Consider the following 27,624-nt stretch of genomic DNA (forward strand, 5'->3'; position numbering starts at 1 on the left):
TTCTGGAGACTTGCTGGAATATGATAAAGCAGGAAGGCTGCTTTTCCTCTTCCTACCACATCTACAGATTTAGGCAGATAACAAAACTAAAAATGTGAAGGACAGAATCTACTTATATGAAATGCTTGTTTAGCAGAAATTCAGTGGGAATAATAGAAGATCCAACAATTGACTAACTTTTTTTATGGCAAATTTAAAAATCTCACTGGGCATAGAACTTGCATCTTCAGGTACTGGTACATATTGTGTAGTCTGTAATGTCCAGTTGGAAAAAATCTTATTTGTTAGCTACAAGTAATATTCCCTGTCTTTCCCTGCTAAGAGGATTGGAGAATGGGTGTGGGGGTGGGGGGAGGGCAGGAACGTTATTTAACTAATATGCAAAGTAAGGATCAGTGTTACACACATTCATGTGGTAAAGAATGCCTCTTTCCTTACAGAGGCAGGTGAGCAAGTTAGAAATTCCAAATACAGTTGAAGAGAATCTGATTATTCTCCTACAGAAGATTCCAAGGATACCTGCAACATGAAATTAAATTTGACTGCTTAGATAAAGACTTCTTTCCTGATTTTAAACCTAAACTATGCTTTAAGTTATGTCACTGTCCAAGAGGATGATGTCAAAGAACTTATGAAACTAATCTGTCGTGGTTTTATTCCCTCTATTTTATTCCTACTAAAAATCAGCTCAAACACAAATTTATTAGGAGTTACTGAACACTGCAAAATAAAGCTAGTAAGCAAACATTAATAGTGAGAAAATGTATTTGTAGAAGTTGTTGTCCTGCATGGCTTCTATTTGTTTAATGGATTAACACTAAGAGAATGAACAATTTCTGTAGAGCTGAAGCATTTCCTCATTGCCAATCTAAATTCATCAGTTTAACAAAAAAAGCCACTGATATCTGCTACACATGCATGGCTACAGATTCCCAGTCACATTGTTAAGTCATGAAGCAGGGCTCAAGGTCATGCACCAGGCAGAGCAGCTGAAGTCCCCAGCTGTACTCACACCGAAGATGCTTTAAACTCATCCTCAAATACACTGTCATCCTTGTTATCAGCCTGTAAGACAATGGGGCTCTCAGCTGTCAGCCCACTGAAGACCAGGCCACAGAAGGTGATGGAAAACAAGCACGAATGTGTTGCCAAATGCAAGAAGGTTAAAAAAAAAAAAAAAAAAAAAGAAAAGGAAGAAAATAAAGTGCTATTATGTAGTATGCAACATGAAACTACTGTTTCTACTGTTTCAGTTATCCAGAGTGTTATATTTTCATATTGCCAGAATCCATTAAACTTTAATCAATTCAGTCAATTCAGTCTGCTTTGCAAGAAAGACTGCTTTACATGTAATGCAGGATTTTAAGGCTCTAAATTCATACCCAGCGCTAACCAACAGAAAACCTCCAAAGAACTTCCCAAATGTTATAATTAATACAAGATATGCTCTTCATGGATCCTGCTCCAGTTTTGCAAATTGCATCTTCAGCAATGGGATGACAGTGTCCAGCTTTAGCTATCTGCAGCTTATGTATCTTCACCCAAGCTAGTCAGCCAGATTCCCTTTATAGTCAACAAAGAGACAGTTTCAGAGCACGATTAATCTTGAAATTTCAGGCAAGTAGAATACGTTAGATAAGTGAAAGCCTACCAGTACTTGCTGCACTCCACTCACATCAAAGGGAGTTGAGCTGATCAGACATCTAATTTACGCAAAATTAATTCCAGTCATCTTGTGCAGTAGTCAGGCATCTTGAGGATCTGCAGCTCCTTTTTCCCTAAGCATGCATAGCCCCAAAAAAACATTATAGGACTGGCAAAGACACTGTCTTTGACTGACTCCACTGTTGCAGACTGCTGCTCAACTAGTCATTACTGCCTCTCTTCTGCTAATTATAAATATAATTATAAAACAGTAGATATATTCACTACTACAGTGTAGCCTCAAAGGAAAATATTTATGCTGGAATGGTGATTGTAAAGGCAGAAAAAAAAACGAATGAACTGTAACATATACAGGACAAATAGCTCTGCACTAATGGTACTATGCTCTTGTTACAATCTTCTGTTATGTGGACATAGTGAATATAAATCTGTTAATGGATAAAATTAGGCTTCGTTCCCATATCAAATGCTCTACCGCATGAGATTTGGGTCAACTTGCTTAGGATGGATGGTGACAAAGAACTTAGCTATGCAGGTTAAGTCACCTACAAATCCATCTCTTTTTGGTGGTGGTGTTTTAAATCTGAATATGCTTTTTTTTCGTTTTTATTTCAATGAAAAGAGGAAAATAAGGAAAAGTCTGTCATATTAATAAAATGCAATGAATGTAAGGGAAAGTAACGGGAGAAGAATGGAGTATTCCTCAGCTCATGCACTTACCTCTCACTGAGCTCGTCAACGCGCTGCCCATGGCCCAGCATGAAGCTGGACTGGCCACATGGACTCGCAGGGGCTGATAAAGTGCTTTTGACGTTCTGTACCGAGTGCCTGCGGCTCCGCCGGCGCTCTAACCCCCTTCGCTCACCAGCACCAAGACTGGCCCTTCTCCGGTCCTTGCGCCCACTGGGAGGGGGGTCAGCACTCTCATCTCCATCTTCATGCCTCAGTGTCATCTGAGAAAGAAAGAAAGAAATCCAAGGCTTCTGACACAGTTCCTTTGGGTACCACAAGGTCTTCACTCCTTGGCTTAAAAATTTACCAATCTCAACACGATTAACTCCTATTAGCAGTGCTATTTCTACAGCTTTCCCTGCAAGCTACAGTCTATCCATTAGTGCAGCGTGGCAGCAATAATCATGGAATTATATACCAATGCCTTGTATAGAACACTAAAGGAGCTGTAACAACACATTTATGTATCTCCTAATTTGTGTTCATTTTCTTTTTAATTTTCAAGGAAGCTGAGCAGTGTTGGACAACTAGTTCTCTGTATTTCCTTCCAAAATACTTATAGGAAGTCTTGTGAAATCAACAATAAAAAAACTCTCATGCATTGACTGATTGAACATTTCCTCATGTTAAGACATGACACTTGTAGTCATCAAGCTGAAGTTACCATCTACTACTAAAGAAAATGTTGGAAATAGTAGAGGACTAAAGTATGGGTGCAACACCTGAGTATCTCAAACTACAGCACACCATTGACATGCTAATGGGACATATCTCTAACAGAAACAAAGCAAGTGTTGCCTTATGGTACATGAGGAGAGATATCCCTGGAAGAAAGAACAAAGTTACTACTGGATCTCATCTGAAATGCAGCCCAACATTTAAGTAATCCTTATGTGAGAGAGATACACTCAAATAGGCAGAGGTACGGAAGAGGGTGATGTGGGTGATCAGAAGAATACGTATCTTCTTGTTTCTATTAGCCTTGTTATTCTGATAATTCTTACCAGAACTGACTTTAAAAAAAAGGCGGGGGGGGGGGGGGGGGAAGTGAGATCTCTCTGCTTAGGGTGTAAAATCTGTTTCTGTGAGGAAGAAGAGATTTTTCATATAAAAAGCAACTTTGGCAGAAGAACCTGCATAGGCATGTCTAGATTTAATCTGGTCATGAAGAGAAAGCTGGTATCCAAATAAGTTAACTGCTAATTTCGTAATCAAGTCTTTCAGTAGGCTCAACATGCACAAAAAACTTCTGCTTTTAAGATTAATCACCATATTTCAAAAAGTGATTTATAAATCAATGAAAGGAAATGGTGCCCTTTCATTCCCTTTTTCCTATTCTGGCCTGGCTCTTCCTGAAAACTGATGTATATAAAACTTAACTCTGCTAAAGTTAGTGAAGTGGCATGAATGTAGAGTTGATGAAGAAAATGTAGAATCAAATCTATCCAATCCTTTGCTGGACTTCAGCTGAGATGAAGTAATTTAATTTCATCACATCAGAACACGAATTCACATTTACACTACATTAACTTCAGCCTAAACCTCCCCACTCCAACACTTTCCAAAGTCCATTACTCCATTGCTGTAAACTGCACAGGATCTCGTCCAGTGTAAACTCATAAACAAGGACTTGTTGGATATTCAGTTGCAGAACAAATGATATTTGTGAAGTTGAGCTCAGCCGAACTTTCTTCACAAGCTGAATACTTTTGCATATGGAAAGAACTTCTACTTATTTCAAAATGTGTAATTAGTAATTGCAGAAAGCAGGCTAGTAAATGTGCTGGTTTGCTTTGGAGTAGGCCCCAGCTTTAGAGTGAAATCCTTTTGCATTAAATACAGCTATGTAGTGTAGTAGGTCACATATACAAATGTGTATAATACCTCTAGCAACCAGATGTTTTTCTTTTAAAATAAAATAGATAACCAAATTTCACCTAGGTTACATTCCCCCTGCCCTCGTCTTTGAAGTTCGCACAAGCTGTAAGATGCATAAAACAGGGCATGTTATGTTACCTCATAAATGTTAAATTGCTCAACTAAGTCCAAGTCTGTTCCTTTCTTGTTCAAGTGTCTCTGTGAAATAGCTTCAATGCCTAGCTCTTCCAGACAATCCACCACATCGTAGAAAGAGTCTTGATCTGGCAATCCCGACAGCGTCTACGAATCAAAGGAAAAACACTTAAATCTGTTTGTTTTGAAAAGAATTAAACAAAGGATTTTAAAAGCAGGTGGCAAGTGGTGTTATGCATGATTTCAATAAAGTAAAACCCATGATGTGGGATTAGAGACACCGCTGGAAAATAAAAAACAAGTGGCACAGCTTTTAACAAACAACTCTGTGCACTGTGTAGAAAAAAAAAGAATAACTGGCAAAACAAATAAATGTTGTTATTTCATACAAAAAAAGTATGGAAAATGTGGGCCTTTAAAATACACAGTTGGATTCTTCCTGACTTCATTGAAGTACAGATTTAAAGAACTGAGAATGTTAAAGCATCAAACACAGAGATAAAAGCAAAGAAGGGAAAAAAAAAAACAGTTTAGCTGAAATGAGTAAAGCTGATTTCCTACTGATTCCTGTAAGTTTAGCTGTTAAGAAGAAAAAGTCCAGTGCACAGCTGTGTGATGTCAGGACAGCAGGAAATATCCTGCACCATGTGCCTTACTGTCCTCCACACCTGCCGCAGCAGTCATCTTCCCTGTGCACAAATTGTTTTATATTACAGAGATAGTGAATCCTCTCTTCCTTTTTGACTTGAAAAGTCACATTAAAGGTACCCTGACTCATTAACTCCTATAAAATGTTAGAAGAGTTATTAATTCCTGATTATATGGTAACCTTTTACCAGTGACAATGTAGAGGAGCTTCTGCAAACTAGAAAATAAAGAATACTAATATTAACGGTTATTGAAAACTAATTGTTTGAGCCACTGATTTCTACTCAGCTTATGCTGATTTTTTTTACTGCTCCTTATGGATGATGCAGAAAAATTAGTGTAATCCTGTGGACGTTAAGCAGAAACTACTGATCATACTGTGCATCTTACTGGCAGAGCAACATACACATCCTCACAAAAACCAGTCCGTGCAGAGCTCTTTCTGCAAAATACCTGAGAACGCAGACTGGAAGCAACACAGTTATTCTGGAGTAGCTCACCAGAGGGATGTTTATTTTAAAGTAGTTTCCTCTCTCCCATTTCATTAGCTAAGTAACTTATCTTTATTCCCAGTAGAGAAAAGAAAGAGCAAGAGACAGAGATGCAAAACCCAGGCCCTTTCCAAAAGGAGTTTCAACTTCTCATGGCTTGGATAGAATGAACTGTGCTCTGTCAACACTGGTTTTCCAAACTGGATCTGAGCAGCAGAGTGCAGGAAAAAGCAGCTGCTCTGGGCTGCATCCCTACACCGAGAAGCTTTACATTCAGAAAAATGGGTCTGAATTATATGACTAATGAGAGAGGAATAGGCAGCCGACATATTTGTCCTTTAAACAACTCTTTCCTGTGATGTGAGGCACTGAAATATGTGCATCAACAAGGTACTCTTTAATTTAATTTTTTTTTTCTAACTAAACACAACACAGCAACATTTTCTTCTTCAGTCATTACAGGACTATTGCCAGGTGAAATTCACCACAACAGGAATTCTTAGCTCAAACACTAATTGAATGTTTGTATTATATGTTCAAGCTTTAATTAAAAATTTGTCTCTGTCCAGGACAGTACTTAAGTCTCTGTTTAAAACCCACAGAAGACTAGGAAACTAAAACTTCCTGAACAGTGCTGCAAACAGATACCACATATATTCTGTTCCTTCCTAAACTGGCACCTAATAGCACTGAGTAAAAATCAGAGGATTCAGCAAATGAAGTTAATCACACTGCAAATTCAATGAAGCTTTAACATGGATATGAAAATATTATAATAGAAAATGGTGTTCAACTATCAGTCTTTCTCTTGCAAATGAAAGATGTAAACTGAAACTACTCTGACCTGAGGGCCTCCATGCATAGTAAGATGTGATGTTTTATTTGCAAAAGAGTGCACAGAGTCACATCTTCTGAGAATTTACTCCTAAAATTATCAGGAAATGGTCTTAACATTGATATGCAGATCACCCACCCTCAAATACAGCTTTTTTAAAATCCAAGGTAAGGCAAGCTGTTGACTGGAAAAACAGCAGCATAAGGTAGTGTTTACTGGCAAGTACTTTTTTCAGCAGCCTTTTATTAGTTAATATAATTTTAAATCAAACAGCAGTGGAAATCCAATTTTCACTGCATATTGCTGGCCAGAACTGGGCAGTTGAACTCTCAGGTATAGAAATCAAATATTTTTTCTTTGCACGGTTTGTCATGGAACTCACAGACCCACTCTTGGAGCCTAAAGCATATAAAATTCAATTTCTAACATTATAAAATGGAATGTAAAAGGGCACTACTGGTGCTGCAATAAGGTCAGTTCAATCTATCATAGGAAAAACACTTTTTCAGTAAATAAACACAAGGAACGTGAAGTGCTTGCATAAATGACTGATTAATTTTGGATTGTGATATTAGAAAACAAGAGTGGATGCCCATTTTCTTGGTGGCTTTATAAAGGAAAAAAACCTGCTAACAGAAGAGTGGAGACTATAGATTGGGCAGGTCCTTCCAGAGCCTTTGCTCCTTTCTGAGTACATGGTTAAATTCAAAATGATACTCCAATATCAAAATACACATACAAGTCCCAAATAGTTCTTCATGTTCTGAAGACTAAACCTTAAAAAATGAAAACCTGTCTAGAGAATTAAAATTTAGACACTTGGAGAAGCATGTTTAAACCATACTCTGTGGTTTGCTTGCTGAATTTTGTTATGGTCTCGCTATCTTCAACCAAAAATGAGACGTCAAGTACAAAACTCTTCAGAACTCAGGTGTACAAAGAAAGCATGAATATGAATTTCAAGACTCACTCCTATGCCTCTATCCAGTTTTGGTTTGAGGAGACATCACTGAACTAAGATTTTTAGTGGTCTGTTGTGTGGTTTTCCAAGTTGCTTTCTCAAGCCCTTGTGAGAAAGGCTTTGCAGATTCGAGCTCTTCCCTCTCAAGTGGCTATTTCTGGAATGGTGAACTAAATTAAAACCAAAACCTCAACCCAAAAGTTTTGAGCTTGATATATCCTCTTAACAACAATTTACCAAACCCTCAACAACCCTCTCCTACCTCTACCTTTAAACGTCCCAGTACAAAGAAAGGTAACAAAACTAATAAAGTTGTATTGGAGGTGGAAAAAGGAAAAGTTTTATGGCAGCGTATCAGCCAAACGTGATCCTAAATGATAAGACCTATAGACAGAATAATCAGCTGGTAATAGCAGAATATTCTTATTACATATCCTCAGTTATGTCTCTGAACAAGACCTGACATAAATTAGCCCCAGACTGAAAGTCTCTATGTATTTGCAGTTTTTAAAATGGTTAACACTAGTTAGTAAAACTAGGAATTATGGTGACTTTTGTAATTTACAAAACAATCACAGTACAATGCAGTGGTGCAGAGACAATATAGACAACAGGAAGTCCATTTGGTGTGTAGTGTTTCGTGAAAGTTCAAGTAATATGGGAGTCCTGCCCTGGCTACCAAATGCCCAACAAGCTGCACTCCACTGGCAGGCCCACGCACCAGAGAGAAAGACATGAGCTAAATCCTACATGTTATGATGAGAAGCACTATATGGTGAATAAACACACTTAAGGGCATTAGCCAAATTTGTAGTTGCTTTGGGACAGGAAGTATCATGTATCTGTTTTCCCAGGAACCACAACTCCTAAAACATCTGGTGGGGCCAATGTCAGACACAGGACTTGGGATGATCGTTGTTCCAGTGTCGCAGTTGCGATGTTCTCAAGGCAGGTCATCAGTAACTAGTGTGCCAGCTGCTGTTTTAACACCACACTAACCTGAAACAGCGCTTTTTTAACTCCAGCTTATGGACTGCTGGTGGGTGGTACTCTAGGCTCCCACTTGGCCTAGAAGCTGGTGCTTAAATTCTAAAATTATACTGGACCTTCTAAAAACCATTCAGTGCTTAATCTGACTATACTAATACATATTAATTTTTATGTACCTCGTAATTATTTTATCTATTTAAAACTATACTGTATGAGAGAACAAGCAATATTAATAACAGGAAAAGAGAAAATCAGTAATTTTAAAACTTACAAAGCTTCCAATGTAATCTCAATAAGGAAGAGGTTTTATAACAGTTGAATACAAAGTGAATTAAATGCACCACAGAACTTTTTTCTGCATTTGATAAGTAGTTGGTCAACTTTTTTTATACAAAGGAAACACAAAGATTTTAATCTATTCAGACTTCAGTAATAAACATAAGGAAGTAGAGATTAGAATAGGATCTAACAGATCATAGGAATTAACCCAAGGAAGATAACAAAGGTTATACCAGAACAATATATAACCAGAAGTATCTGCATTGGCATCACTCTTATTTAAGAGATTCATTAATGCCTAAATCCTCACAAATTAGAAGAAGATTAATGAAATATTAGCTTAAGTAAATTGGTTAAGTATCAACAAAAGAGAGGGAGAGGATAAAAGGACTGGAGCAATTTTTATGCCTGAGTAGGTGTGTTTTGCACTCTTGAGTAGGAAGGAAAACAGTCTGTAAATGTATACACGGAGAAAGAAGGAGTAGAAGTATGCGTCCTTAAGACAAATCCTTCACGAAGACTCTGCCTGCTCTGAAAACTTTGATATTTCCTTGCCTAGAGAAGCTAAATCCATCTGAGCCTTCTTTGTATTCTCTGCGGGGGAAAAAATTACAACTGTTACATGCTGCTTGCTGCTTTCTCTGTAATCATGAAAAATATCCCATTAGAAACATCATAAAGCTGCCCATAAGCCAGATCATAATTATAAGTGTGGATTTGTGGGATTCCTCTCTTCCTTGATCTTCGTAACTGCCTTGCTCCTTTGACTGTGAGATGCTTTTTCTTTTTGTGTGTTTTTAAAGAACTATCTTGTCCTAAAAATAGCTTTAAATGTACTGAAAAACTCAGACTAAAGGAATCAACTATAGGATAATAAGAGACTTAACAGAGAACAAAATCTTTGAGGAAGTCAAACACTAGGTAGACTACAACTGGGCAAATGATGAAGAGAATTATCTCAACAAGAGGAATCGGTACACAAAAAAAACAAGGTGTAAAGCGGAGCTGTTAAAGATTGGTCACCTTGCCTTTAATAGCAGCTGCAGACAGAAGCATGTGTAGCTGGTGATGTTTTTTCAGAAAGAGTATAGCAGTAAGATAAGGTGGTCTTTTAAACTCAAGAGGAACTTTACTACCATGGAAGCAGGAGCAAGGGTGACTCCAAGCAAAAGTAGAGTAATGTCAGAAATGTCACCAGGAGAGGCTAGTCCCCCTCAGGCATATTTGCTGGACAATATCTGCCATTATGAAATTGTTTTATAAATAACACCAACAACAGAGCAACTCATAACCCCTACCATGTAGCCAAGAGCCCAATAAACTGGCAGCCAACAAACCCAGGTCTTCAAGTGAATATAATGAGTAATAATAATGATATTTCCTAATACTCTGTCCTATTAAGTATAACCATATACCACACCGTTATTTTGATTTCCCAGTAGAATGCTGTCATTCTGTGCCCTTTAAAAATTAATCTTTAATTTTACTCATCCTAAGATTTGTCTAGGACTAGATGTTGATTTTTAAGGTATTTACACTAATAAATTTCTAACTTTCATGGACCTTCCATTTTCTCTATTTTTTCTGCTCAATAGCACAAGTGAATACTTCAGAAAACATTCGATTTTACTGTAAAACTATTACTTGTAAATTAGGTCACCAGAAAATATAAGGAAGTGAGAAAAAAATGTAAGCTTACTTTTTTAAGCAGAAGTATTCTTATTAGCACTCAGACCTGTTAAATTCATCATACTTAGTTTGCATTAAAAACCAAAATTACTTAAACTATCTGAACTAGAAAACTGTGTACAATGCAAGCCTTTGTGAGTATGTGATCTTTTCATCAGCGCTTGCTTTCTTTCTCCCATTCAATAAACTGTTGAGTTAGTTTGCTGAGTTTTTGTTTAGCACTGCAGCATCAGCACTGGGAGAAGAGCCATGTCATACCACAGTTCCACACAGCATCTAGTAAAATAGGAGTTCTGCTCCCAGCCACTGCCTCTGGGTGACTGAAGCACAAGTAACAAGAGTGTGCTGATTGATTACAGCATGTTCTGCAACTTCTCCATGACAGGTCTCTGTCACGTACTCTCAACAGGAAAGTTCACCAAAGAATTGAAAACAATAATATTATGTCCACTAGTTATGCTAACAAAGTAAACAAACCTTGTTGACCAAGGTCATTGTGTAAACCAGTAGCTCGGTATCAACCCCATCCTTCTCCTCCAGTATCTCCATGATGTTGGACCATGGCTTGGTTCCTAGAGGAAAAGCAGAAACTCTCGGTTACAGTGATCAAAATGGAAAGCTATAGCATTAACACTTATCCAAGAAGTAGCACAAGATGGATTATGTGGCCAGAGGAAAGTTCAAGCAGAAAGATCCAGCTTTTTCTACACTCTCCTGCTTTCCTGAAAGTGAAGTTAATGCAGACAATGAAAATTACAGTGCAGCCTAATGCAGGGATCTAAAACATGCCAGGTAGACTTTCTCCAAATGTACCAACTTCTCCTCCTTGATGACGAAGGAAGCTTTGTTAGCCCAGTTTGATTGACACCAAACTTCTAAAAATCAGGTGGGAGGAATTTTACTGAACCTATCATAGGTTCACATAGGCTTTGACAAATCTTCAGCAAAACCCTATAAACTATGCTTTCAGTGTGCCTGTTGCTCATATTCCTGGTGCTATGCTGAGTTACGCTGCATTAAGGTAAGTCAGGTTAACAAAACAGTGTGGCAGAGAAACAGTTTTCTCAAATTACAGGCTAAAGAAATAAAAGAAATGTTCAATGAGGGGAAAAGAATTTTCCTACAGAACTTTCAGATATGTTTCTCTCATTTTCCACTAAGTAAGGTCAAAATTTGTGCCTTTAGTTATGACATACTTGCTTGATTTGCATGTTGATTTGAATTTGCATATTTATCTGATAACCAAACCCTAGTGGCCTAGTGAGTTATTGTGCTAAAAACATCAGACAGGCAACACACCACCCAGACTCAAGACAACCTCTTGTGTGGAAGGTATCATGTAAAACCATCCTATTTCATTTGGCTAAATAAATGGCAAGATGATTCCATCTACTAAATTTTATCTCTGAAAAGTGAAGTACATATTGAAACACTATAATTCAGTGTTTTGTCTGGAGCGAAGTGAGAGGTGAGGAGGACAAAATAGAGAGCTAATCCGATCCTAGAGATATTGAATTCAACTACAGAAGCGGAACTGTGAGAGTCTTTGAACTTCAGAGGGTAACATGCAGAGTATTTCAAACAGTCCACATCCCCATAACATTAGAGAGATGACGAGAGTTGAGTATAACCAGGCAATAAAATGCAAATCTGCCATCACAACCACCTGTTGCTGACTGATCAGTAACCCTGAGGTCTAAACTCTGCATTACTCTCACAGTGATAACAGCCCTTGTTTATTCAAGATGATATCTTACATATACTCTGCTACACAGACATGAGATCTCTGCTAACCAAGGATCTGCCTTTCCAAGGCAATGGCAGTGCACCACATGGAAAACCTGTCTAGTAATGAATGAACAGACAGCAATATTTCTCCTGTTTTCTCTCCCCCTTTTTTTGAGACAGCCTCTGATCTTTACTACTGAATAATAAATCAGAGCTTCTTTATCTCAAGCAAGATCAGTGGAGGAGGGGGATTAATTCTCAGCTCTCCAGAAGTATTTATGTGCATTACTAATTAAATGCTAATTCAAATATGTGTCTGTAATGAAAATACACTAGACATCTCTTTACCAGGTTCTCTATATTGCCAGACATTTTGGGCAGTATATGTTCAAAAGACATGTGGAACAAATTCACTCAGTTCACAAATGATATATGATCAGCAGGAATCATATCCTCACTACAAAAATGCCTTCCTGTGGTTTCCCGTGAAAAAATAAAAAATGGAAGGAAATAAGAAAGACAAACAAAATAGAGAAACCATGCAAGTCTAACTTATAAGAATACCAGTTGGGAAAAAAATTAGTTGGTAACAACATAAAAAATTAATTTTTTAATCCACTGCATTATTCAGTGAGAGTTCTTCTAGCGAAACATGCCTTTATTTTTGCAGGTACATTTTATTCTTATTGGAATAATCCTGGTTTGTTTTTAGACAGCATCCTTGTGTTTAATTTTTTTTCTTGAATGTCTCAATACTTCTTGATTATCATAAAAGAATAATTTCAGGGTCACCTTGCTTTCTCCTGCACGAGTGATATATAATTTTCTTCTACCATACTGCTTTTTTATTTTAGAATACAACTTTTAAAAATTGTTAACCAGCCACCCTTACTAGTAAGGCAAGTAATAGCTGTAAGGCAAGTAAACAGCTGAAAGGCAAGGAAAGCCCTGTAATAGCTCATCTATCTTTTAAAGGCTTTCACTGTACTGCTGCTAATAAACTTCGGCAATTTCCAAAATCTAGGCTTTAATTCCAAATTCTTCATCTATTCCCTAACTACAGTCAAGAGGAGGCAATACTATCAATGCCAGCTACAGTCTGTACTAGATGAAACCTTTCCTTTCAAATGATATTTTCCCCATTATGGTCAATCTGAACAGACAAGAAGTGAACATGGCCATAAGGCCATCTACCCACCAAGGGGCAAGGCAGTTCTGGTATGGAAGTTGCACCATGAACTTACTGTGTTACTGTAGTTGGGTTAATATTCCTTGCTAAGATATAATGAGAGCCAACCCATGATCCAGTAACATGATATGCGCAGATCGAGAGCAGGTGTCTGCTCTCATCCACTCTCAGATCCACTTTCCAGAGCCTGTACAGTCCAGTATGCTTAAAGTAACAAGAGACCTGTTCAGATTGAGATAATAATGAAGAAAATGGCATTTGAAAAGAAAGGTTTAATGTGGTACATATTAGAATAGCTCTATCAAAAGTCACTGATAGTACTGCCTCCTGTTCATTCTAGTTAGGGAATAGGTGAATCTTCTCCTTCACCCAATCCTGATGTAGAAGAATGATGATGTAGCATCCCAGGGATTCTTCTGGGAGCAGATGGGGATATTCCCATAAGGTTATGACTTTTATGCAAAACCTGTGGCAAAATCGATAGGGGTGATGAAACAGGCTCACTGAAGTAAAACAGCAGGGGTTGAGTTTTATGTGTGTTCTCCTGCCTTCTAATGGGTAAAATGAGAACTGCTCGACTGCCCTTTACAGGCTTGTCACTGGGAAGAGCTTTTTATTGCAGCCATTCTGACAGGAGGGCTGGAGTCTCAACCCTCATGCTACTCACAGCATTCCGAGTAATCAAGCATGGTGCACAGACACACAAAGAACTATGAGGTTGCAACAGCTTAGCCTATATTACATTAATACACTCTATTTATTGAATAACATAGCCATTAAGTCTCAGTTTTTTCTCAGTTTCCTCTCTTTAAATCCTTATTTTAACGGTGTAATTCACGTCATACACAAAATCTTGACATCTCAGCTATAAAGGCTGTGCACAGTATGTATAGAGCAGGAAGAACCTTGCACAAGCGCAGAAACTTACATGAGTAATGCCACTGACTTAGGGAGTGTCTTTCTCCAGCAGACACAGGATGGAAAGGAAGTAATACTCTTGGAAAGACCTCAACATCTTGTATTCCAGGCTATTTAAACATGAGTGAAATTACATCCTTCCAGATTCTCCTACCCAGAGCACGGGCATTAATTTAGTGCATACCTAACTATGAATAAAATGTCAGGAGAAGCAGGGAACTGATAATGAGGGCCATTTACAAATAATTTAACTGGTCGGGTAGCAGATACTTAATTCAAAATCAGTACGTGACAGTGTCCAGGTCAGTCTTGGGGATTTAATCTCTGACCTAAAATATGCTCATGATAAAGCAGCCCTAGACAGCAGAGTGTAATGCTAGCTCCACTTTCCAGAGCCTGTGCAGTCTGGTATGCTTAAACTGAAAAGAGACCAAATTCCTCTGGGGTTCTAAAACAAGAAGAGGCGGGAGGAAGGGGGGAGCTAGATGGAACTGTAAGTAGAAGCTACTTCCTACATGATGAGGGCCATGCAGTTATTCACTTATGGTCTGCTTGCATCTGAGAGTAAAGCTGGTACTTCTGTGGATCTCTGTACTTCAGTTTGCATATGGATGTATTCACACATAGAAACCACAGACGGGATTGCTTTGAAACCAGGCTGAGTTAATATGGGGTTCTTTATGTTAATCATGTGTGGTACACATGTTGAAGAATTATGTCATATCTCATCACCTTGTATGTACATGAAACACTGGACTTTTATCAAAGCAGTGCTAAACCTAATTACATACCTGCGAGATTTATGACAATGATTCAAGAAGAGGCACACTGCTTTTTTTCTTCCTCTGTATTCTATTCTGTCAGTCATTAAAGGTTGGTACTCCTCAATTATAAGCCACTGATTCAAAAATAAAAATTAAAACATAACACACCCACAACTAAAAGTGAAGGGCTTTGACACTGTCTCTGAGAGCACTCTCCTGGAGAAACTGGCTGCTCAGGGGTTGGACAGTTGGACAGGTGCACTGTTTTCTGCATAGAAAACTTCTGGATGGCCAGGCCCAGAGAGTGGTGGTGAATGGAGTTAAATTCAGCTGGCAGCTGATCACTAGTAGGGTTCCCTAGGGCTCAGTGTTCGGGCCACTCCTGTTTAATATCTTTATCAACAATCTGGACAAGGTGATTCAGGGCACCCTAAGTCAGTTTGCAGATGACACCAAATTAGATGGGAGTGTTGATCTGCTGGAGGAGAGGAAGGACTGATGACACAGGGTGGATCAATGGGATGAGGCCAATTGTATGAGGATCAACAAGGTCCAGGCACTTCAGCCACAACAGCACTACAGGCTGGGGAAAGAGTGGCTGGAAAGTGGCCTGGCAGAAAAGGACCCACGGGTGCTGGTTGACAGCCAGCTGAACATGGGCCAGCAGTGTGCCCAGGTGGGCAGGAAGGCCAATGGCATCCTGGCCTGTATCAGAAACAGTGTGGCCAACAGGTCCAGGGAAGTGATCATCCCCTTGTACTCGGCACTGGTGAAGCTGCACCTCAAATCCTGTGTTCATTTCTGGGTCCCTCACTACACGAAAGACAGTGAGGTACTGGAGTGTGCCCAGAGAAGGGAAACAAAGCTGTTGAAGGGTCTGAAGCAGAAGTCTTATGAGGAGTGGCTGAGAGTGCTTATCCTGGAGAAAAGGAGGCTGATGGGAATACCTTAACACTCTCTACAACTACCTGAAAGGAGGGTGTAGTGAGGTGGAGGACAGTCTCTTCTCCCAGGTAACAAGCAACAGGATGAGAGGAAATAGCTCCAAGTTGCATCAAGAGAGGTTGAGATTGGTTATTAGGAAAAATTTCTTTATGGAAAGGGGTGTCGAGCTTTGGAAAAGGCTGCCCAGGGAAGTGGTGGAGTTACCATCCCCAGAGGTATTTAAAAGATGTGTAGATGTATCACTGAGAGGAATGTTTTAGGGATGAACTTGGCAGTGCTTGGTTAATGGTTGGGCTTGATGGTCTTAAAAGCCTTTTCCAACCAAAATGACTCTGACTATTACATCGATGACATAAAAAGGGAACTAAATATAAAACCAGAAAAAAATCTCTTAAGGAGCTAAGTACAACTGCTCAATTAAAATATTTTTTTTTTTTTTTAAAAGAAGAAGGGAAAGCTGTATATTTGGGTTAAGTTGTTTTCAAGACAATCCACCAAAGCATGGGTATGAGAATTCCCATAAAACCTCTCATCATGATACTCATCTATCTACACATATCAGTTTTTTTCAAGTTTTATGTTGCTACTTAAGTTGTTTTATTACTTCAGGACATGTAAATGATCGCCTAAGGCTGTTCTACAGATATAGAAGGGAATACACAGAGTGTGGTAATTTGTTTAGGGTCCTCCTTTCTCTATTTCCTTTAATGAGGTTTACCAGCATGTCAATAGATGGCACTTTGCACAGGTTGAGAATACCAGTGAGTTCATAAAGCTGAGGCAATACTGACTACAAAAATAAATCATCATGCTCACAATTACATGAATATTGTAATTACATTTATGCTTATGGTATTGTAAGGTTTATTGGTTTTAATTCAAAACAGAAAGCCAACCTGCAGAGTTCATTGTTTTGGAATTGCCCCTGCCTTCTTCCCTGCCACAAGAGATAATTTATATGTTTTTTCTTCTCAATGCATTCTGATAGCTGAAAGCTAAATCTGGCTCCTTTCTCCTATTTCTGGCACCACCTTTCTTTTTTCCCCGACCACCAGTATTTTCTTGTTTTACTTTTACCATATCAAGTTCAGCATGGAGGCAGTTGCTCCACAAAGGGAACCTTGCTTTCAACCTCAATGTTTGAGACCACAACAATGGATCTCCTAACCTCAAAAACGTTCCTTGAGGCAAAGGAATGTTTTGCATCAAGAGAGAATGCCCCAGGAGCTTAGTGATGGCTTTGTGGGAAGAACAAGAAAGAACCATTTTTGTTCTATTTATTTGTAAAAAATACAGTATACATATTCAAGTATTTTTCATGAGCCTGAAGGGTAACAGATTTCATAGTATAAAATCTGCTCAAGGGCTTTATTTTAATGTAACAACAGATGGTTTTGCTTTTACTATAAGGCCTGTACTATTACTGACCTCGTGTTTCTCTACAAAGGGATTACACTGATTAGATATCATTTTCTCTTCTAAATGAGACTGCTGCTTCTCAGAAGGAAGCGGAAAGACGGCCTTGCCTGGAGGAGCCTCTGAGGTTGGAAGATATAAGGGGGTTTACTTTGCATGTGGGTGCAGGGCAGGGGCAGTGACTGTGGTGTGCAGGAAGGCAATCGAGTTCCTCAGCTTTTCATGCTTTACTTTCCCATTATAATTAATTCCTCAGACAACCACACAATATGCTTTTAATCAAGAAATGAATGGTATGTTGCACAAAGCAGGCATCATGACAGCAACTCTAACACCACTGAAATCAGTGATGAAATGCTACCTTGACCTCAGTGACGCTGGGATTTTGCAACCCCCAAGTAAGGCTACTCACCTCTCTTTTCATCAACAGTAGATACTGCCTGGATTAAAAGCGGTGCGTTGGATTCAGTGTACTCCACAAACACCAGCAGCAGCTTCAGTGCTGTCTTTACCACCAGGCGAAACTAGAAGAAAAGAGTGCAACTTGTCATACTGCAAACCACAGCACTTCCACATGTGTGAAATGACACTGGGCAAGATGCATGTGCAGCAGTCCACATCTGGTAATAACAGACAAACAAAAGAGATTAAGCTGTGACAGCACCGAAAAAATGAAAGGTAGCCAGCTGGCTGAAAATTTCATTCACTGGACACAGTGCTTTTCTAGGGAAGTCCCAATAGTCAGTGAATCCAAATGAAAGCTTAACACTGCCACATGTAACAAAAGGTTGAACATTCCACCTACGTATATCCCCAACACTGCAGCCCAAAGCTTGATGTACTTAGAACCTACCGAAGTAACAAAGCATATATTTCTTTATTTCTCAACACAATTTATTTCCTCCTTTCTCTGTAAGCCGTTAATCCTGTCAAAATGTTGTATGATGGGATGATTTCTTCCTTATACTTTCTTCTCTTCTTATAATGTTACTGTTCAATGCTTACATTATTAAATAGATTGATCTTAACTATTAAACATAACGTGGGAGGAAGTGTGTTTAAACTCCAGCTAACCCATCCTGTCATGAAGTGCGTGATTTACTGGAACTGAGCATTCTGCCTGTGAGTTTTCAAATACAGTTCTTTGTATAGCCCCAGGAGAGAGAGTTCATCAAAGATTCAGCACTGGTAAAATGGATCTACTGGAAATCAATAGTCAAACTCTATCAATTTCATCACAGATCTCCTATTTCCAGAGAGGATCATTTGACTAAAAGAGCTGAGTGAGAATTTCTAGGGATGATGAAGTATGAGTGCTTGGCATGACAAGGTATGTGAAAAAACAGCCCCTTACTTAAGGAAATATTTGGAGTTTTTAGTAAAAGGAAATGTGAAAGGGAAGGATTTTTTAATAGCCAGGGCTGTACATGCCCAGCAGAGAAGGCTTTTACTGTGACAACTGATTATAGATTAAATTTGCTATACTCTCAATCTAAACAATGGATTTAAAGCCAAATAAAAAGTAATACGCTGCTGGTCCCAGAAACACAATTTCCAACCTACTGTGCTTGAATCAAGCTCCAGAAAAAAACCCCATGTATTTCCAAGTTTTCTGTATTTTTCTTCTACATTGGTCTGCAATGAATATATCCAACAACATGTAAGATTTTTAATGAAATAGCTACAGTAATGTGGACACTATGCTCTCCTCTGCAACTGACAACTTTTATAGATCTACTTTAGGACGCATTCATGTAGAGATAAGTCATGTTCCAGAAAGTCCATGTCTTTGTCTCCTTACATTAAGCTCATAGGCACTCTGAAACATAACCACCTGGTCATTAAAATGTCTCACCCAGGGGGAAGTAAAAAAAAGAAAAAAATCATTATACCATATTGCTAAACTGTTTCAGAGCTACATATAGTTTCTGTCAATATTGGTTTAATCCCATCCCCTCATTTTTTTTTCAAGTCCTCCCAACATAACTCTTCTAAGAGGCAAAAAAGTCATCATTAATCATTTCATAGATGTACACCAAGACAGCAACTGTGTCTATTTTCTAAAAAAGTCTGCAAGCGAAACAGGCATAGGCTCAAGCTACTACATTCACATAGCCGCTCACAGAGATGTACTAGAGCTCACTCGAAGGTACCGACCTACATTGCAGCTTGCTGCTATAAACACAGACTTTAGTGTCACCACAGACCCAGCTATTTCCATAGCTTCCTGGATTTTACTCACTCACATGGAATTGAGCCTAATGCACTGCAGTGGCACTACTAGCAATGAGAAATATTCTGCTGTTGAATCTAGACTCTTTCAGGCTTGATGTATTATCAAATTGGTTCATTTTAGGGCTGACAGCCAGGAAATCCCATCAAAAAACCTGACCAGGTCCCTTATGACACTTGGTTAGCCTAATTCACAATTGTACTGCTGCTGTGGTACTTCATAGATAGAGGGGGTAGTCAAAGAAAAGGAAATTGAAACCCAGTAACACAACAAATCCCTTTCCCCACAATTGCACTGGACAACTGTGTATTTGCCTGTAAGGCCAATACCATGGTGTTTCTGCTCTGCAATGACATTTCCCTTAGCAATCAAGTTCAATTGTTTAATGGACATATTGTACGAATTTTCAAAAAGTCTCCGCTTGTTTTGTAATGTTACTTTGTAAAATAGGAGTTATACCAGATTACTGTAAACTGTTCTAGCAGTAACATACTTCCCAGATAACCACTTACATACTACCTTCTAATCTGATCAGGATCTTTTCCCTAGAAAGGAAATCTTGGATATTACTTTTGATGGTTCTTAAAACTTCAAGGCTTGGCCACATGGTGACACTGAGATTCATTTACACATAAATGCTGCATGGCAAAGTTCCCATACCTTTCCATTTGACAGCAATCAGACGGAGATATACCAGGCTTAATTTCTAATTTTGTAAATCTCTTTTTCTTCCAGAAAGAAGAACCTTTGGCAATATCTTTGTTCAAAGTGATGCCTGCTGGCCATGGCAGCTGCTGTAATAAGGAGCTAGTCCCTATGTACCTGCTATGTTGCAAATCCTGTGAAGCCTCAGGAAGGCCCAGTGCAGTTGCACCAGACCAACGCTCAAGCTGGCTGATTTTGGGTGCTCTCTGCAAGTATCAGCCTCCTGTGCTTAACAAACTTAGCAGATGGCATTGTAAGGAATAAACACCACTCAGAAGTAGTCCTGGAGAAAAGGAGTGATTAGAAAAGCTACGTTTTGGCTGCCACTGAGGTACTAGAAGGACACTCTCAGTTCCTCAATCTGCAAATTTTCAGGGCTTATCCAACTCCCCCAAAAAACAGTCAATCCATCCTGGAAGGGAAGGTGCTTTCCAGTGAAGGTGCATACCATGGCCACATTCTGCTTGCAGTCAGCACAGACACTAGCTTTGAGAAAAGCTACATTTAAAACAATGCTTTTTCCTGCTCAATAGAAAATGGCACTTGAGATCCCTGTGGGCACTTTTAAGCCTGTCTGCTGCATGGGCAAGGACAAAAATAAACACTGCAGTCCTAGACTAGGCTGCACAACGCCTGTACTGGGGACTTACCAGCTACCTTAACCCACATAATCTTTGTGCTCATCCTGCAATGCTTCCTAATACTGCTCTAACAGTGCTTCTTGACAGAAGCAGGCAATCACTGAGCAGCTGTACTGCCCCTAGGAGACTGATGTCTTCAACCAGCCAAAGCCCCTCCAAGACATGTGATTGCCTGTCACCTCCAGACACAAGAACAGTCCAGAGACTGACATGTTCATGCTAAAATCAACTCTAATTATCCACCATGGCATCAAGAAGTCTCTCTCTGAAAGGTCTGTTTAGGGATACCTGCTGCCAGGACCCATGTGAAGCACAGTGAATTTTTTTACATAGCCTATCTTCTAAATATTCTCCTCACGACCACCTATGGGCCTGATCTGCCTGTGGCAGCTTATGCGTGCTGCTAGTGACATGTTAAGTGTTGGTATTGCAAAGGGAAGGGTCTCAACCAAGACCAAAAACAACTGTTTCACAACTTTCAAAATACCAGAGCAACTCAGAAAGTTCCCATTTGTAATTAACTGTGGTGATTGTCAAGGTAGGAGATCCTCACAGCTTCATGAGAGAGTTCTAAAATGTGTTTGCAGGGTATGCCTTTTCAATTAATTAAATAGTAGACAGTTACATTGCAAATAAAATAAGTAAATCTCCAAACTGGGAGATTTCTTAACAGGTGAAAAAAAAAAGAGCAGCAACTCTTTGACTTTCTTGCTTCCCTTTGTGAAATCATGGGAGTTCTTGCCAGCCAATACTATCACTTTATTTCACATGATGGCACAGCAATGGGATCAACAGAAACAAGTTTCATATTTCATTCACAAGTAGATGAATCATTAATAATTTGAATCACTGTTAAAAACTTCATGAAAGCTTTTAATATGGCTTCTGAGATTTTTTCTGGCTTTATTTAGTATTGAAGATGGACTCAATTGCTTTGTGAATCTGCTTCAATAGTCACAGTTCTGTTAAAAGTCCATGAACAATCATGCTATTACTTCAAGCAGGACTAGATATCAGAAGGGTCATAGAAGAGTTAGACATGCTAGCTCAAAAAAAGGTCCTGTTATTCTCACTTTGCAAACACTGGTTATTGCAATTAAATCCAAATTTCCATCTTAAATATTACTGCTTAATTATAAAAAAGAAGGATCATTGAGGCAATATACAGACTCATAGGCTTGGTAAAGTGATATTTTTACAGGATTTTGGAATGTCACAGCACTGAAGTATCAAAACCTCTATTAAGTTAGAAAAGAAAGTTCATATTGTGTTTTTGTATCACGTGTAAGCCAATTTATAGAGAGGAAATGATGTTAGCATCTTCTGGCTAAAGATAAGATGTAGCCAGCAACGTAAAAGGAAGAAAAATTATAAACTTTTTCTCTCCCTCTCACTTCATGTTATACAGTGAAGTTTGGCAGTACCTTTCCTTTTTATCTCTTTATGTTTAGACAATTATAGACTCAGCCAAAGATACCACACAACAGGCTGCAAAACTCATATCTCATGGAAGGGCTTATCCCAGTTGTTAATCACTTGTCAGGAAAGGTTTTAGCCTTTACAAGGAATGTTGTCACAAAGTACATTGACTGAAAGACCAAAGCAATATTTACAAAGTTCAGATTTAAACATTTAGGATTCTTTTTTTTTTCTTTTCTTTTTTTTTTTTTTTTCCTTAAGGAAGAAAGGAAAAAGAGAAATGAGTAAAAATATTTCCCTCTGGGAGATGCAGTTGGCTTGGATTTACACTATTCAAATTTAAAGGAGAAACAGGCATTGGGTTTTTAAACGAGGATTTACTACGGCCAAATCCTTCAAGTCCTATTCCAAGTGCAGACATGGACTTACTGCAGGCCACATACTCATGCTTTTGATAGGATACAGCCAAGCAGAGCTGCAGCTAAAGAAACACCCAGTGCAACCAGTGCCCACTCTGCCGATGAGAGGTGCACAGGGAAGCTGGAGCCCTTCTTTCTTGTGAGGTGTAAGAACGCCCCCGACTTCAGATCTAGTGCTGCAGGAAGAGCCCACTGGCATCCTGCCAGTACCTGCAATGCAGCTCAATTTCATGTTTCACAAGGGGATAAAATCACCTTCCATTCGCAAAAGGAGGAAAGATCTTCCCAGAATGCAAGGTTTTATATTCATATTTAAATAAAACACATAATCTATAGTATATATATAAACCCACTATTCATTATAATAAATAACAAATATATAAAATAAATATATAGTACTATATGGCAATATTGTAATATATAATATTATCATAATATAATGTTTTCCTTTGTAATAATCAAGAAAAAGGAAAACATAAATATTGGGCTTGAGAGAATCTCAGAGTAATGATTAAAGTTGGAATGGCCCGAATACGACTTTCCTTCTTATCTTAGGTGAACAAACCCACTTCCCCTTGTCATATATCATGTGCCCCACCCCACTTCACCATCATGGTGAACACCCGCTGGACTCGCTCCAGTAGGTAAATATCTATCTCATACTGAGGAGCCCAAAACTGGACTCCTGAACTCGTTGTGCTGACTTATCAGCACCAAACAGGAAAAGGCACTTCCTTCAACTTGGTGGCTACACTCCTGCCAACCCAGCCCTGGATGTGTTTGGCCTTCATTCACACAATGGCACACTACTCACTTGTGCTCAAATACATATTCTCTTATTCAGAATGAGTAAACAGAATCAAATGGTGTGATGCCAAAAGAAACACCCATAATTTTCCCTGATTTTAAGAAAAGGACTAGTGGCTTTAAACTGAGAGTAGGCTTATGTTATATGCTAGGAAGAAATTCTTCACTGTGAGGATGGTGAGGCACTGACACAGGTTGCCCAGAGGGGTTGTGGATGCCCTGCCCCTGGAATTATTCAGGGCCAGGTTCAATGGGGCTTTGAGCAAACTGATCTAGGGGAAGGTGTCCCTGCCAGTGGCAGGGGGTTGGAACTAGATAATTTTTAAGGTTCCTTCAAACCCAAACCACTCTTTCATATGACTATACTATGACTCAGTATCCTTAAAGGGTAATTTTCAAAAAAGAATCACAAAGAAATCACAAATTAAAAAGAGTCAGAAAAGGAAGGTGAACAAAAAGTGCCTGATAAAACCTGCAATGAGAAAAATCAGTCCTAACAAGATCCATTTGGAACTTGCAGCACTACTGCCAAGGTCAGTACAGGTAATGTTCACTTTATCCATCAAAAAGTTAGATGTGCATAAACAAAAAAGCATTGAGATTCTCCTAGGATTTTGTACAACATACCTGTTGTTCCCAACATGTCTCTCCTGTTCAGACAGAGGAGTCAGACCTAAGAACAGCTTTACCTTATTTGCCTCTGGCTAAATCTCATGAGATGCACAAGGATAAAATTGTAAGGGGGAAAAAAAAATCAAAGATCTATAGTAAAGCGTGATGACAAGTGTGTATCATAACATTTCCAAATTATACCTTGGGATTCAACCAGTTTGTATCTGCTCTGTTTTTCTATCGTATTTGTTGTTGATAATAGTTCACAAGCTCCTTCAGCACCTGGTAAAATTACAGATACATACATGATAACTTTGGGCTAGTTTTGTCCAGTGCGAGTTGGCTAGCACCCAACGTTGCCTAAAATAAATACCTTTTGCTGCTTAAAGACTCAAAACTGTCTCTGAGAAGTTTTCAATGTGCCTTTTCGGGCATCACATATACACCACATACACACTTGCACATATACAAAAAAACTAGTACATATATTACAAGAATATATATATTGGAATAAAACCTTGTTTTTGCCAGTTTACTATTTTACTTTGGGTTCACACAGTACTAGAAATCTCAGGGTTCTGCTTCAACTTCAGCATTACTTGGATATGGGCAATGAGAACTTTCTATCTGCTATAAAAGGTTTGCCTCTAACAACCACACAACACAGTGCTATATTACTAAGGCTCTGGCATAACGTGCCTGTATTTTGTGGCAGTTCCCAGAACCGTGCCAGTGTCTTTTTTTGTTTTCTTTCCCTAGAAGGTAAAAATGCACCTGGACCATGTATGTTCTTGTTCGCAGAGAATCATCTTGAAATCCGAAATCTAATAAGGAAAACAGATGATGATGAGGACAGACAACTGGATAATCTTACGTTTATATCCTTTGCATAGTATAGCTTTGCTAAAAATTAAGGTATTTAGAGCCCATAAACCAGGAAGCACACACAACAGATGGAGGGTGTGACCCCATTTCTTGACCAGGTAGGCAGTGACAAGTATGCACATACATGGCATAAAAAAGCCCTTTGCCAAGGATGCATATTTGTAGCCAGTCTTTTAGAAATACAGTTTACCTGACACATACAATATCCCAGTAGTTTTTTATAAATATTAATTTTTCTCAAATCTCTGGAACAATGTAAATTCAGTATTTCACAAACTGTTCACCTGTATTTATGTAAAAGGATGTCTCCACTGCATTCAGCATCTTACCAGACTTTTCCCACATCCACTGCACAGAAAGCCAGCCAAAAGCCCCAGCACTGAATGCACAATCAGGAAGAGCCCCCTCTGATTCGATCACTAAGGACCAGCTATCTCAGAAATATGCACGACTGGCTAAACATGGTAAAGAACAGTCACATCCTCAGCAAGACCTTGGAAATGTGTTGTATAGACTGCTTACATAACCCAGACAAATTGGGGTTTGGGGGTGTCAAATAATGAAGGGGAAAGACACTAGGGGGTAAAACATTTGAAATTCCCTGTTACTAGGATTTTTAAATGCCTTACAGAACACAGAAACAATCCAAGTTCTTTATGTTCTCTCTCTATTCCAAAGTGACATTTGAGGTCAATTACTTCACTCCAAAAACTGGTAACAACTCTACTTAGTGTTTCAGTTCCTTTTCATTCATAGTTCCTGAATGTAGGAATGATCAGAACAATGAGTTCTTCTGTGTCATCTAAATTAAGTGTTCCTAGTTAGCTTAATTTTCCATCCAAATCTTAAGACAGCCTCTTTTAAGGAGAATGATGAAAAATTTAGAAACTCAAATAACCTACAGAATACCACTCAAAACTTTCCAAATAAGTTTAATCACCCTTTTCTAGGAAGGAAAGAAGAGTTCACATGTGCTGGGGCCCCAAAAGCTGCTTTATAGACATGCCAATTCCTGCCTTTCTTTTGCATGGCATAGGGAGGTATCACAAAGCTGAGATGCATGGGAAGCAACAGTTAAATACAGAACACAAAATACTAGGAACAGCAGAAAAATACATGTATTTACTATTCTTAAAATAAAGTTTCTCAGAACTTTGCAAATATACTGGGTAATGATTATAAGTTCTGTGCGCTGCTACATATGTGGTGTGTATCTGTCATTTATCTGTGGCGAGATTTCTGACATGAAGAGAAATAAGGTAATTAAAAAGAAATTCATCTGGCTTACCAACAAAACACAGGGATAAGCAAATAATGATTAGTGAATGGTCAACAGGAAAAAAAAGGCTTATGCCTGGAAATCATTATTTCGAACATCAATCATAGTACAGAAGCAGAAGGAAGAAAAATGAAAAAGAAAATCTGTACACAGCAGCAGGCAATTCATACAACAAATCAAAGCATATTGCAGGTCAAAGTGGCTCTCAGATGAATACATGCAATTCTGATGGCAGCTTTGAAAAAGTATGTGCCCATTGCATTAAAAAAGCCATTTCTAATGAACTCATGCAGCAATTGCCACATCAAATAGACATTGTTTGAAAAAACCCTAAAGGCTGCAGAGCCTGGAATGAGACAGGAGATGCTACAGGGTTTTTTGGGGCATTGCCCTCTCCACCTTTTGGAATAGCAATGACTATCTTGGGGAGGTAGGGGAGGGATTTTCTCGTCCCATGAAGTACTCTAAAATGATGGAGTTTTTTGTTTTATGACAGTTTGAATGAAAGACCATTCCCAGCTTTTAAGGAAAACACATAAAGTAAAAGCAGTCTTGCTTTTCTCCCCTTGAACCAGACCAATCCCCCCAGTGGCTTCCTTAAGAACTCTTCAATGAGTAAAAATTATATGTAATTATTGAGTTAGAAGGGAAGACAGGATAGGACTTGGAGATTATAGGACACAAAAGGATCAAATTTCTTTATTCTCAAGTGACTCCTGTGCTGGTGACATTGCACCTTTGTCAAGGGCCCAACCACATACCTATTAGTTATTACACAGTTTTGAGCACCTTTGTCTTTTGCTCTTTTAGATATTGCTGAAAAAGAACGGTTTGGTTTCAATTAAAGTTTTAGTTTTTTCCATTGCAAAACACAAAACAAAAACATTTCACTAGTAATTTGCCATCAGCCTTTGTCCAGAACAGGAATTACGCTTTGCTTGTAAAAATCTACACTAAGATTTTATTTTCTTTCTCTCTTCAAATTGTGCAGTTTCGTCATATTCAATCTGTTGATGCTTTTATTAACCCTTCCCTAATGCTGGTATCTTCTAGGACTCACTCCAGGCAAATGAACACCATCAGTACCTCTACTCTGTCTTCTGTGTATGGGTAAAGATTGTGATTGAATTATCCTAAAGAAGGTATAAAACACTTAGCTTGAGAGAAACTACAATAGCACAAGAAGCAATTTCTGGTTAAACTCATGCTTGTGTGTAATGTGCCATCAAAACGTTTTTTATAAGGAAAAGTCATTTTTATAATCTTTTTGTCTTCTATAAACATGCACTTTGTTTATATATAGCATCAGTGTTCTAGCATTTTCATGTTATGGATCACAGAGTAAAATTGTCTAGTAAAGT

At 38.6% G+C, this 27,624-nt stretch overlaps 1 protein-coding gene across 1 annotated transcript in view; it reads right to left on the reverse strand.

Annotated features, from left to right (window-relative positions):
- FHOD3 (formin homology 2 domain containing 3) overlaps positions 1 to 27,624 on the reverse strand; it is a 354,314-nt gene that overhangs the window by 108,003 nt on the left and 218,687 nt on the right. Inside the window, exons 7-10 of the mRNA XM_027881870.1 lie at positions 17,676 to 17,787; positions 10,781 to 10,875; positions 4,414 to 4,557; positions 2,386 to 2,618 (exon numbers count right to left, since the gene is read on the reverse strand). Coding sequence (XP_027737671.1) covers positions 2,386 to 2,618; positions 4,414 to 4,557; positions 10,781 to 10,875; positions 17,676 to 17,787 — 584 coding nt within the window. The remainder of the gene's footprint in view (positions 1 to 2,385; positions 2,619 to 4,413; positions 4,558 to 10,780; positions 10,876 to 17,675; positions 17,788 to 27,624) is intronic.

The sequence above is a fragment of the Empidonax traillii genome, unplaced genomic scaffold (genome assembly GCF_003031625.1).
Source record: "Empidonax traillii isolate 1590-97213 ecotype Southwest subspecies unplaced genomic scaffold, ASM303162v1 scaffold98:size2021230, whole genome shotgun sequence".
NCBI classification, from domain to species: Eukaryota; Metazoa; Chordata; class Aves; order Passeriformes; family Tyrannidae; genus Empidonax; species Empidonax traillii.